We start from the raw sequence: 14,223 nt of genomic DNA, 5'->3' as shown, positions 1-14,223 counted from the left end.
CTGTAACTATGGCCAATATGGACTATAGTCTCAATAGACTGCAGTTTCATCTTAGCCATAGGACTTACTTTGCCAGTTTGCTGTATCAAATGAGATAATGTATGTAAGTGATACAAATAGCAGCAATTATTTGAATATAAGGGATTCCAAATTCTCCCTAAGAAACTCCTGGCCTTTAAAAATCGAATAGCATAAATAACTACAAAGCAACACAACATGTTTATAAAACACTTTAACATTCATTATGTCATCTGTTTCAACAACAGCCCTATGTAGATAGCAGTATTCCCATTTTACAGAAGAGAAAAATCGAAGCTAGGAAGTTAGGTGGCTTGCCCAAGGCCACAGTTAATAAAAAGCAGAGGTAGAACACTACCTTAGATCTTATGAACGCAAGAATTCCACTAAATCAGGCTCCATTCTCAATTCTTAAAAAATTAAGAAAATACCTTGTTATATCAGCAAAATGAAAAAAGAGATAACTTTAACAGTGCATAGTGATTATTAAATAATAATTTGATTGATGGATTAAGTTAAATTCTCACATACCTTCCAATCTATGTTGTTTTGTATTAAAGGAAGTGACTTATCCATACACAAAAAATAATTCTAAGAATGACCATTTAAAGTATTCAGAATTTTTACTCATAAAACTGCTAAAAATTCAGCGATAGTAATTTCTTCTTAGAAAACTTATTATATTAGATCAGAAGCCTCAGAAATTGATAACATTAGCATCTAGTTATTGTAACAAACAAAACAGACCAAAAATGTCACAGTAACTCTCTGTTAGCTCAGAGCTGTTCCAAACCATGAAAAAAATATATAGTCCTAACATTCTGAACCACAATTTGAAGAAACAAACTCTGTAGGTCGTATTTGAATCTAAATGGAATCATATCAACTTTTAATTCAAAATACTAATTTAATTACTTTTAGAAATATATGCCAAAATCCCAGTAGATGTGACTTCTATACTTAATGACAAAACAAAGAATAAGTAAATAAAAAATTCTGACAGGTTTATAGCACATGCCATTTCAGCTTCAACTTTTCCCCAGACATGACTAGAATTTCTTTGTAAAAATAATTCAAATAATCAGTAATAATAATGGTTTTGAAATAATGGTGAAGGGATAAGAGAAGGAACTTTCTTCTAAAGTCAATTGTCTAGTTCCCAGAAGAATATATTAAAATGCCAAATTAATTACAATTCTAAAAATAAGTCCTTAATTTTTACTTAGTGAATGAGGTCATCCTTATTAATCATAATTACTACAAGAGAACATGCTATAATGCTAATAAAAATAAGCTTATCTACTTCTCTCACCCCAACTTTATCCTTGCAATGACTCTTAGAACTAAATGGAAGGGGAAAAAAGAAAAAATATGTTTATTTGTATATATATGTAATATACATGTATGTATATATATGTAGGTATGTTTGTATCTTTCATTCTTACATTCTTAGCTTAGTTATCTGTTTCAAAATTTGCAGGCCACACACATTTTGAAATATTCAAAGAGAAAAGTAATATAAAACCTCCAGAGAGAAAACAATATATTTTTTCACTTTAATGTAAATTCAAGGTCTAAAATAGAAATTGAAATAGAGATTTGGAAGAATAATCAACCCAAGGGAGAAAGTATAGATCTTTTCATTGTATAAAAGTCAAATTCTCATTTCATCTCTGAATCAGAGATATCCTACATTAAAGTAATTCATTAAGTTAAATGTCATGGGTGAAAGTTCTATAGCTGTCCATTCAACTATCCTCAGAAAATGTATATCTATAAATCTGTATACACAAGGCATGAGTGTGTTATAGGACTGTGAATGACACACATTAACTCTTTCAATCCTATATCATGATTGCTATCAACCAAAGTGAATTGTGTTATAATTTAGAGGCCTAATTGAAGTAACAAATGAGGAGGAGGAGGAGGAGGAAAAGGAGGTAGTAGTAGGTAGTAGTAGTTAGGAATAATATACATATTAGTAGAACAGAAAATTCTGGCAAGACTTAGCGAAACTGAATAAATTCAAGTATGGGGGCTAGCAATGGTATTGATAGACAAAATTCAGCATAATTAAGTTCAGAAAGGCTCATCACCAAAAGATTGACTTCCAGGTGGTAAATTATTGATGAATTATTTTTTCCACAACTCATGACAACCATCTGTTAAGGCAAGGGTTCTTAATCCTTTTTTTGTGTCATGGACCCTTTTGGCAGTCTGGTAAAACCTGTAGATCCTTTCTTAAAATAATGTTTTTAAATAATCTAAGGAAATGCTAAATTTCTGTTAGAGAGTGATAGAAATAAAGATATATTTTTCCATATCCAACTTCATGGAACTCCTCAAATCTAAACCCGCTTTGGGGTCAGTGAATCTCTACAACTATACTAAGATACAGAGTAATTACAATTTTCATTGATGGAAAAGTACTCAGCATCCATGAAATTATAGATTTTTGAAGTTTATATTAAAATTAATTCTCTAGGGTTTTTTTAACCCATATTCCTGGTTTTCTTTATGCTTCCTCTTAATAGAGGTTCTAAGTTGAGAATGTAGTAGAAGGACTGTTTTTATGCATGTGGTTGTTTGGGGGTCTACAAGTTTAGACAAATAGCAGGTGAAAAAAAAGCAAATAAGGAAAACAGTAATATTAATCAGTAAAAAAAAATCAATTTACTAAGATATGCATTATAACCCTATTTTGTAATCATAAAAAGCCTCAGATTAACTTAACATGTTCCACTGTAGGAAATTTTGACTCTTGAAAGAGATTTTTAACAATGACCTATTTCCTAATTTCTTCCTCTTTCCACCTCTGATAGGTTGGTGGTTTGATGCCTGTGGTCCTTCCAACTTAAATGGAATGTACTACCCACAGCGGCAGAACACAAACAAGTTTAATGGCATTAAGTGGTACTACTGGAAAGGATCAGGGTACTCTCTCAAGGCCACAACTATGATGATTCGACCAGCAGATTTCTGAATTTTTGGACATTCTCTGTGAATGGCATCTTGTATTATCTTGAGAGATTTCATTTGCCAAGCATTTAAACACACAGCTGCATCTTATCTTTTTTTCCACCTCAGAAAACATGCACTTTGTACGCCAAAGGATTGTGTTCTGAACTGCAACACTATACCATTCATCACTTTAACCTACATTTTTCAACTAGTCAACACAAGACCTACAATATAAAATAATATGGAATGATAATGATTTGTCAGAAGGACTGTAGAAAATAAATTTATGTTCAAGAGATGATCTAATAACATAAGGACTCTTCTCATACTCATTGGTGTTATGTGTGAGTTTATCAAATAAATAACTGGAACTGTGCGATATTCATAAATAACATAGCATCACTAACTTTAAACATAACACTCTGTTACAGAATTCAATTACTCACAAACCTGCAATCCAGATTATTTTGTTTTATGCTGTTTGTAGATTGTGTAAATATCAATAGTTTCCTAATTTTGCATCACTACCAGTATTTAAAACAAAACAAAACCCAACACCACTATCCTTTGTAAAATCCTGTAATCCATTAAAATATGTATCCAGGCATTTCCTCAGAAGCAAATGATAGATGACTTAATTAATATTTAGGGAAGAAAATAAAACCTACATTTTTACTTTTCCACTTAAATGCTTTGAATTTTGTGTTGGAAAAACAGCATATTTACACATCAGTTGTTGGCTGCTTAATTTTAAACACATCAGATTTCATTACTTATTGGCTTATACTTAAAAGATAGATCTCTGATATTTTCATCATGGTATGTATTTCATTACAATTTATATGAAGAATACACCATTTTCCTTACCATCTATGAAACACAAAGTGATCTCAAATAATTAAATGCTACTGACCAAATAAAGTAATTGTTTTAGTTTAAAATTTTAAAAAATTTACTTACGATCACTTAGCTTTGTATGGCTGTGAAATTAAACCATATGATTATGACTCAAACCAAGGAAACATGGGTTTTGAAAGAGAAGAAAACTATGTATGTCATTTCATGAATATGAAGTTTTACTATCTTCTTGGGGTTTTTTGTTTGTTTTTTTCATCATTTAATAAGAGGTTTTTCAGGGAGAGAGTAGGATTTAATTTGTGGTTAAAAAACAGCTTCCATTTAAAACAACTCCTCAGTGGCTTCAAATTCAATCAAAAACAGTTGGGAACTATAAGTTCATGGTGATTTACCCTCCCCCCCAAATCATCACTCCATTGAAGAAAAAAATTAAAGACAATAAAATTTTTTCCTTTGTCATCTAACCTAAAAATTATTTATTAAATTCAAAAAACCTATTTCTTGTATTTTTTTGCAAGTACTCAACAATATTTTTTTAAAATATAGTTTTGTTCTTAAAACTTCAGATATAAACTCCTGGAATCTCTAGCATTGGCAGCCCAGTTGATTTATAGGCAATTCCTACATAGTTTAGACTTTAAGAAAAGTGATTTTGGAGAGCTTATTCAGATTCTTATACTGCTACTAAACCTCAATTTACAGAACCACCATTTGTAGTTGCAAGTTCAGAATGGATTGGTTTTTTCCCTTCATGCATTACTATATTTAAGAAAGTATAGTGGCTATGCAGTCAAAGAATCTCAGAACACTTAAAAATTTTTCTTACAATGAATCTACTACTAAGTTTATAATGAAAAGCTCAACAAAGATATTATATTAAAAGAAAAACATTTGATAAGAGGAAAAATACTTAATCTAAAGTATATTTCTGAACCAAGTGTAATGATCAGTATGATAGGCAGTGGGTAAGGAAAGATATGGGAGAGGAGGGAAGGGGAAAAAAGACAAGTTTATTACTCAATTTGAATGGAAATTTTGCAAGAAAATTCCAACAATACTGTGGATTTTAACTTAGAAAATACACCATAAGGTTACTCAGGCTACTATAGATATTCTAATTTAGGGGAAAAAAAGTTAGTGGTATTTTTCCTTTATGCTTCAATTCCTAAAACAGTATTTTAAACAAAAGACACACTACTGCTGAGAGACATTCCTATTCTATTAAAAAACCATTTGTAAAGTCAGAAGGAAATCAAAATAATATTCTTAAAACAAAAACAACAAACAACCATGATAACCACAGCAGGGCAGAGTTCAATCCTCTTGTTAACTTATCCCATGTAACATACTCAATCAACTGAGTAACAGGGAGAAAGACTCCAAGCATAGAAAAAAAACACACACAATTCATTTTTAGGATAGATATCATTTTGGAGATTAAGCTGTTGTACATCCCTGTCAACACTTATGAAAAATATATCCAACCTCAGTGTAACCTTGACCTAGCATAGTCTTCAAGTGACTATTAACAGTATTAATTATTCTATTTAAAAGTGGATACAGGAATAGTTTTACTGGGAGTTTTGACTCAGAGCTGAGTAATGTTTAAGTTCATTGTAGAACTATATGAAATACTTTAAAATCCTGTAATTATCCTCTAGTTTATCATTCTACCTTCATTCACAACTTGTGTAATCATTGGAAGAAATCAAAATAATAGTAGGAGATAAGATACTACTGCCATTTCAGGTAGATCCTATTACTTTAAATATCTGATTTGCTTCATTTTAAAGAACTTTATAAACTTTGAAGTGCTATGTAAATGTGTTATTGTTATCATTAAAAATAACTCTTGTAGTATTTTATGGGAAGTTTTATTCCTGGGTCAGTTGACAAATGCTACTTAATTTTATGAATGTCCCTAAGAAGTAGGTAGACAACAAATGAGTTAAGCTCTGTGTATATCTTCCTAGTTAGATATATTGCATCCTTGCTAAAGGAATATTATTATTCTTTATCTCTCATTCTGTCACAATCTGGTGAAAAAAATCAAATGGCATTCACAAATATAAAATGGCACTGGACTTACAGAAGCTGCAGGGAAGTTGCCTGAAAGTTCATATGGCTCCTCTGAAATCCAATGGCCAAACTCCAAAGACCAAAGCACCTGCAAATGGAACAGAAAACAGTTCACTTCTGGATTTACTGTACTTTTAGTAAATAATAAAAAGGTACAGGAGAAAAACAACAATAAAATCTGAACAGCAGCAGTTACCCATTCCATATCTTTGAAACAGACATCTATGTGAACACCAGATCATTTTCAAAATAATAATATTGCATAAATATGACAAATTCTAATAAAAACTTGGTTAAGAGTCTATGGTGATTAGAAACCTTGCATTGCCAAATGCTGTTAAGTGATATCTTTAGTGAATATACATGATATCATATTTTGGAAAAATCCTAATAGTGGCTCAATTTTCAGAGGCATTTAGAGCTTAACCAAAAAGGAAATTTCAGGTTTATTATTGTTGGATAAGTTAATCAAAATAATCATCCATATAATAATAAAATAATATTAAATAATAAGAATCAATAATATTAAAATAAGCATCAATCAGGACAGTGGCTCTTATAAATCAGCACCCCTATCTTAAGCAATGGCCAATATATTCACATTATGGAAAATTCCTATAGTGAATTTTATGTTCATTTAATGATCTCTATCTTTCCCTGGTCTTAGAGTCATGTAATATCCCATAGGCAAGCTTTCATGACTATTATTATTTTAGCTTGTAGCATTGTTAATGTTCAAAGTTATGTTTTGTTTTTAATTCAACCAAGATATCTGACTCACAGCAGTAAATTCCAGTCAGTGTCTACACACCCTGAAAATAAATATTTTCTCTTATATGCACTAAATGTATCACTCTAATCACAGTTAATTTGGCAGAATTAAATTACATTGGTATGACTTATAGAAGACCTACAATGTTTTCTTTGCACTTTCAATAAATATATCCAAGTGTTTTCCTTGTTTTCTACATATGAGTTAGACTAGATCTTTTTGTTGAGTTTTCTTCAATGAATGAGTCTTGACTCTTTTTTTCTAAAAGTTATCAATTTGGAGTCATTTATGTTATACCTGTCAATTTTTCACATCAACCTTTCATGTTTATCCATTATGTGCTCAAGCTTATACTCAACAAGCTTGAATCATCAATATGGCTTTTAAAAAGAATGAACTAATCACTATACTAGAATATATAAATAAAATACAGTATATACAACAGATATACAACATTTACAAAATATTTTACATACATCATCTATATTCATACAGAGGAGGATGCATTCCAACCTTTCTTATGTTAGGTATAGCGTTTTTCCATAATATATTCTTTTTTTTTTTTTAAGTGAGGCAATTGGGGTTAAGTGACTTGCCCAGGGTCACCCAGCTAGTAAGTGTTAAGTGTCTGAGGACGGATTTGAACTCAGGTACTCCTGACTCCAGGGCCGGTGCTCTATCCTCCATAATATATTCTTAGCATTTTGACCATGCTTAAGTATCAGTAATAATAATATTAATCAATGAATAACTATGCATGTGTGTTTGTATAAGTAGGAACCTATGCCAGATACAATAAGGAATATAATAACACATTTTTCCAGCTCTCAAGGAGCTAAAGTCTAATTGGATACGGAGCATATAATCACACAAAATGATAATTAAATAATCAAGTACAATTAATGGGCCACAGGGCCCTACCTGCCTTCCTATCCAGTCTCCAGTTTCCATTATTCTGAAACCTCCTCTTTAAGATTATCTTTGGCATTAGAGGTTTATATCAGAGTCTTAAAGGATTTCTTAGTTGATCTTTGAGATGTCTGAAGAATAGGAGAATGACTATCACCTCCATATCATCACCTTATGATCACTATCATCCATTTTATCATATTATATATGATATGAAGATTATTATCTTTTGATCATCTGCAGAAATCTTAATAAGATAATACATGCTGATTTTCTGCTAAGACAACACTCTAACTCTCCAATGTCAGAGAAAGTCTAAAAGGACAATGGAACTCAGGACTTGATATTTCCCATTTTGTGAAAAGGGAAGGAGAAGGGAAAAGGTCTAATGAGAGAAATGTTTTATCTTAACTTAAAGGTAATAGTCAGAGATTCCGTTTTAAAACTGCATAAATGCTATGGGAATCTGGATAAGGAATATAGTTGGAGAGGTAAAGGAAGGCTTCATAGAGGTGGTAAGATCTGAGTTAAGTCTTGATGGATGTGTAAAATAGAGTTAGTGATGTGCAGAGGACTTTATAGGCAGAGGAAATGGCATGAACAAAGGGTTTGGGTAAGGAAACATAAGATATATTTGGACAATAGAGAATAGCTAAAATAGGCTGAATAAGAGGGTTCATATAGGCAGGACTATGAAAAGATAATCAGACCCAGATGAGCTGTGTATTAAAGCTGTCACATGGCAATCTGGATGGAAGAGCTCAAGGAAGGTCATAAGACTCTCCTTTCAGAGTGGAGGCCTTTGGGCCTCCTTCCCATAGAGAATCTTCAAATTCTATGAGCTAGCCCCCTTTCCTGTCTTATTCCCTCCTGTGTGCTAACCAGATTTTTCACTACATTGGATGGCATGAGAAAGCAGCACTAAGATGACCCCTGTTATGCTCTGGGACAAGATGCCTTTTGTGCCTTCTTTGAATCTGTAAATATGACCAGAGTTTTTATGTAGAAAGGATGGCAAATATTCTGTATTGAATAAAAATTTGTACAAAGTAGGGTCACAAAAATCGTATCATAAAATTTATTTTTCTTTTATATGTAATTAATTAAAAGAAATCACATCTTTTTTTTCTATGAAGTGTATAAGTTGTGCAATTCAGTTCAGCCCTGAAAACATTATTTATAAGCATCTGAATTATCTTTTTGGAAATTTGTGTATTTTATTTTGTTTTTGTATGAAAAGTTTAGGGAAATTCTTTTTCACATTAATAAAATGACATTTCCCTTCTCTGTATTAAATTAAGTTTCCTCTAAGACAGATAAGCATTTATTAGAAGTTTAATGATGTTCTTGGGTATCAGTTCAGACGATTATTTTCTCTCTCTTACTGTATACTGATTAAGTCATTGTCTTGTTTAGTATTTTGAAAAGATACAAAAATGAGGTCACCTAAATGCTTTCCAAAATTAGAAATTTTGCTTTATAATTTTCCACGAATTCTGAAATCATACCATACAGGAATTTAGATGAAAAGCAACTTGGTGCTCCAAAGGGTGAGCCTGGGAGAGAATGTGGGTGAGATGGATATCAACTTCTCAGCCTCACCACTTTTTCAGGGAAATCGTGACCAGCTAACACTGGCCCACACACAGCTGACTCAGTGACCCCCTCCCAGTAAGGCCTTGTCAGGGTTTGATGTGATGCATTTTCCAAATTGAATGGATGATGAGTCTCTTCTGCTTTTTTTTTGGGGGGGGGGTGAATGAACTTGAAGTACCCACAGGTTAAGCTTTGCCAAATAAACCATCCACAAGAAAAAAACAAAAAGACTACAGGACCATAGTTATAGAGTTGGAAAAGAAAATATGGGTTACCTTGTCTCACCCCCCCTCATTTTGTTGATGAGGACACTAAGACACCGAGAAGTCAAATGAATTTGACCAAAAATCATATAGCTATTACATAGCAAAACTGAAGTTTGAACCCAGGTTGCATTATTCCAAACCTAGGACTCTTTCCATTACATCATACTGCCTCTCAATTGATATGGGTGGAAAACAAAATACAATGAATGACTACCATGAGCAAAGGAGTTTGCTTACATACATTATAAAAAGCCCCTGGAAAATGGAAACATGGGTCTAAATAACAAGTCGGCTTTAAATGTCATATTTGTCTTTATTTGATAAAGATAAAATAGAACTGAATGTAAAAGGATCAGAGGGAGAGACATAAAAATTATATATATATGCACATGTACATATATGTATGTGTATGTGTATATGAAGAAGAAAAGACAAAGAAAGACTCAAAGAATTAGAAGATTGATTTATCTTGTTTTCGTTTGTTTTTTGTAAGGCAATTGGGGTTAAGTGACTTGCCCACAGTCACACAGCAAGTGTCACATGTCTAAGGCTGTATTTGAACTCAGGTACTCCTGAATCCAGGGCCAGTGCTTTATCCACTGCTCCACCTAGCTGCCCCCAATTGTTTTATCTTGGAAGAAGAAAGTTAAATAGACAACTTTATAGTGATCTTTTATCTTGAACAGTCATCTCAGAATGAATGGTGGATAGTTGTTGTAGACAAATGAAGCAGAACAAGAAAAATATGGATTAAGATGGAGCACAGAGAGACAATAAAATACATCTAGAGAACAAGTAAGAGGATATTGAAAAGCATAAAACATGGTCGACATGAACAACTGATACATCCAAAAGGAAACATAGATGTTTATTCGTATAAACCGCAGACATCTTTATAAATAAAATTAATGATTCGGCAAACAAAATTGAGAAAAAAATTATGAAATATTTGCACATGGATTTAATTATAAACTATGGGAGAGTATGATCAAGTCATTAGATATATGAATACACAGCATACATATTTATCTAGATGTGTATTTTATATATTTTTGAAATCTTTTAAGTTTTTCTCTTTGCTGCAACATTCTAATGCTGAATTCAGAAGAGGCAGAGTAGGATTCTTTTTTTTTTTAAAGACTTATATTTTTAAATTTTTGTAATTTTTTTGCAGAGCAATGAGGGTTAAAGTGACTTGCCCAGGGTCACACAGCTAGATAAGTGTCAAGTGTCTGAGGCTGGATTTGAACTCAGGTCTGGTGCTTTATCCACTGCGCCACCTAGCTGCCCCCTAGAGTAGTATTCTTACGGGTCTAATATAAAGAATCAAAATTACAAGGTCAAGAGAATAAAAATGTTAGAACTTTATGAAAATCAAAACATTTCCAAAGCAGTTTAATAGAGTAGAATTCAAGTTAATACATCTTAATTAAAAGTCAATGATTAGGGGCAGCTAGGTGGCGCAGTGGATAGAGCACCAAACCTGGAGTCAGGAGTGCCTGAGTTCAAATCCAGCCTCAGACACTTAACACTTCCTAGCTGTGTGACCCTGGGCAAGTCACTTAACCCCAATTTCCTCACTAAAATAAATAATTAATAAATTAGTAAATGAATGAATGAATGAATGAATAAAGGAATGAATAAAGGTCAACGATTAGGGGGCAGCTAGGTGGCACAGTGGATAAAGCACCCGCCCTGGATTTTGGAGGACCTGAGTTCAAATCCTGCCTCAGACACTTGACACTGACTAGCTGTGTGACCCTGGGCAAGTCACTTAACCCTCACTGCCCTGCCCCCCCCCAAAAAAAAAGAAAGAAAGAAAGGTCAACGATCAACAAGTATGAAAAGTTAAGCTGAAGCAATATTGTGGTATACTTTAAGGCTATGAAGATTGTATTTTATCCTCTGCAATAAAGAACAGCTGGTGTTGGTGCTATTTTTAAAGCAGAGAAATAACTTGATTTACTTATCAATACATAGGCAGTTTGAGGCTGATTGGCAGGAATAGAAGGCAGATTGTGGGAGAGGGAGACCCATTAGGAAGATATCACAATAGTTCAGGCAAGGGGAGATAAGGATCTGGACAGAATGGTGGAAATTTGAGTGAAGTGAAGGTATAACCAAGCGAATATTCTAGAAGCAGAATTGACAGGCCTTGACAGTTGAGAGGATATGGTGGTGGGGTAGGGTGGAGCTGAGGAAGGGGAAAGAAAATAGAACTCAATATCCTTTCGCTCATAGCTGTGACCTTTTCTGGACCTATTTCTGTTTGACACCACTTGGTTTTCCATCGCTCAGGTTCTGAACTTCAATGTCATCCTTGGCTTTTCACTCACTCTAATTCACCCCACATAGCCAATCACTTGCCAGATCTTGTCATTTTTAGTTTCACAACATTTCTTGTATCTTCATCTCTTCCCTCACATGACTCATCGTGAACTCTCATCTAGATGAGTTCTATTTTAGACATGTTGAATTTAAGATAAATGTCTATGGAACTAGATCAAAGGACACTAGGCTTGTATACATAGATTTATGTGTCATCATCATAAAGATGATAATTGAGCCATCAACTTTCATTTATGGAACTGATGACCCTGGGCAAGTCACTTAACCCCAACTGCCTCACCAAAAAAAAAAGAAAACCTGAGTTCAAATCGAGCCTAAGATACATACTAGCTGTGTGACACTAGGTAAGTCATTAACTTCCATTTGCCTCAGTTTCTTCATGTGTAAAATGGGATTAATATATAGCATTTAACTTACTGTGAAGATGAAAAGAGATAATAATTTTCTTTTTTTCTTTCTTTTTTTTTTTGGTGAGGCAATTGGGGTTAAGTGACTTGCCCAGGGTCACACAGCTAGTAAGTGTCAAATGTCTGAGGCTGCATTTGAATTCAGGTCCTCCTGACTCCAGTCCAGTGCTCTATCCACTGCGCTACTTAGCTGCCCTGAGATAATAATTTTAAAGCTCTTAGCATAATGCCTGCCATAAATGTTAGTAAATATTAGGAATTATTATTAAGAAGCCACAATTGTGTTTTTTCTTAAATGTTTAAAAGATACAAACAGAGCTCTATGCCATGTATTTGATGATAGCCAACATGAAAGAAAACCACAGAAAACCAAACTTTTGTACTTAGGTAATTAAAGACAAAATGTTTAAACTGACTTGCCTTTCTAATCATGGTGGCCTTCATCAGACATGTGGCATAGAGTTCTGTTTTTATTTTAAGAGCATTCTAGAAAAGATACAATTATGGTTCCTTACCATAATAATTGCTAATAATAGCTAACTTTTCATTGTTTTCTCTCACCTAGAAAAAGACCCCCAAAACCTGTCATTCTAAGAAGCATTTTATTAAACATACCCCTCTTCATACATTCACTTAAGAAAAATGGTGATATTCCTCTCCTTGCTCTAGCAAGTAACTATACATGTATTCTACAACCTGAAGTACAAATGAGCCCATAAAAATTCATGGTAGAAGGGTAGTGTCTCTATTTTCACTTCTACCAGTTGTTTGTAGTTTCTTTGCTAGGCTACTGACACAGGAATAGAGATTTTACTATCATTTTAAATGTGGTCTGACCAATGTAGAACACAAAAAGACTATTATTTCCCCTGTTCTGGACACTATGTCTTCTTTTAATATAGCCAAAGATCATATTAGTACCTTTAGTGACAAAGTTCTGTTATTTCATATGGGGCTTTTATTCCTCCCAAAATTCCTCAATCATTTTTCATCCAAACTATCTTGTGAAGTTGATTTATCTGAACCTAAGAGGAGAACTTTAAATTTATGCATAATATATTTCATCTTATTAGTCTTGGCCCACTATTCCACCCTGATATCTTTCTAGTTCCTTTTGCTGTCATGTCAGATGTAAGTTATCCTTCACAGCTGAGTCATTTGCAAATTTAATAACTTTATCACCTGTGTCTTTATTCAACCCATAGATAAAAAACCATGAACAACATCAGGCCATGCACAGACCCTTGAGGCACATCACTAGGGAGATGACTCCTCAGGAAATTTAAAACAGTTACTGATAGATGTACTGTTACCTAGTAAAAAACAAACCATCTTACCCACAAGGAGGGTACTAGGGTCTCTGACAAATGTTTTGCAGAAATCTAGGCATATAACATAATGTTTCCTTTTCTGGCCCTCTAATGCCATGTCAAAAATCTTATCACCCTGTCCAAAGCAGAAATGAGGTTAGTCTCACATGACATTCATAATCCTAGATAATGATTATTTTGTCTAGTTCCTCAATACATATGAATTCTTCTTTTAGAATCAGGATGATATTGCTCCCAATAAAGGTTTTTTGAGAAGTATGTCTCTGGCCAATAACTTGTACAAGTCATTTGCAGATCTCTCTTTGCAGCTAAATTCCATTAAATAGAATATGCTCTTATTTTACTAAGCTCTGCCTACTGTTCAGAGTTCTGGACTCCTCTCTGAGACATTAATCATTTTGTTTCCTCTAAAAGAATCTAGTTAAGGGTTAACTTGTTGGGGGCACACTGGATAAAAAGCTGGTTTTGAAGTCAGTAAAAAAAACAACAACAAACTATGGCCTCAGATAATTACTAGCTGTGTGACCCTGGGAAAGTAACTTAACCTATGCCTCAGTTTCCTCAACTGTAAAATGAGGATATAATAGCACTACTTCAGAAGTTTGCTGTGAGAATCAAATGAAATAATGTTTGTAAAGCAATAATCACAGTGGTTGGCACATAGTTGGCACCCTTCC

The 14,223-nt window shown here is 33.3% G+C and overlaps 2 protein-coding genes across 2 annotated transcripts in view; one reads left to right on the top strand and one right to left on the bottom strand.

Moving 5' to 3' along the window:
• ANGPT2 (angiopoietin 2) overlaps positions 1–4,215 on the top strand; it is an 81,793-nt gene extending 77,578 nt beyond the window's left edge. Inside the window, exon 9 of the mRNA XM_043988992.1 lies at positions 2,841–4,215. Coding sequence (XP_043844927.1) covers positions 2,841–3,001 — 161 coding nt within the window. The 3' untranslated portion in view covers positions 3,002–4,215. The remainder of the gene's footprint in view (positions 1–2,840) is intronic.
• MCPH1 (microcephalin 1) overlaps positions 1–14,223 on the bottom strand; it is a 325,091-nt gene that overhangs the window by 184,491 nt on the left and 126,377 nt on the right. Inside the window, exon 12 of the mRNA XM_043988990.1 lies at positions 5,927–6,004. Within this exon, the coding sequence (XP_043844925.1) occupies positions 5,927–6,004 (78 nt within the window). The remainder of the gene's footprint in view (positions 1–5,926; positions 6,005–14,223) is intronic.

Source organism: Dromiciops gliroides, chromosome 2, assembly GCF_019393635.1.
Source record: "Dromiciops gliroides isolate mDroGli1 chromosome 2, mDroGli1.pri, whole genome shotgun sequence".
In the NCBI taxonomy this organism is placed as follows: Eukaryota; Metazoa; Chordata; class Mammalia; order Microbiotheria; family Microbiotheriidae; genus Dromiciops; species Dromiciops gliroides.
This window is presented reverse-complemented; position numbering and strand designations above follow the sequence as displayed.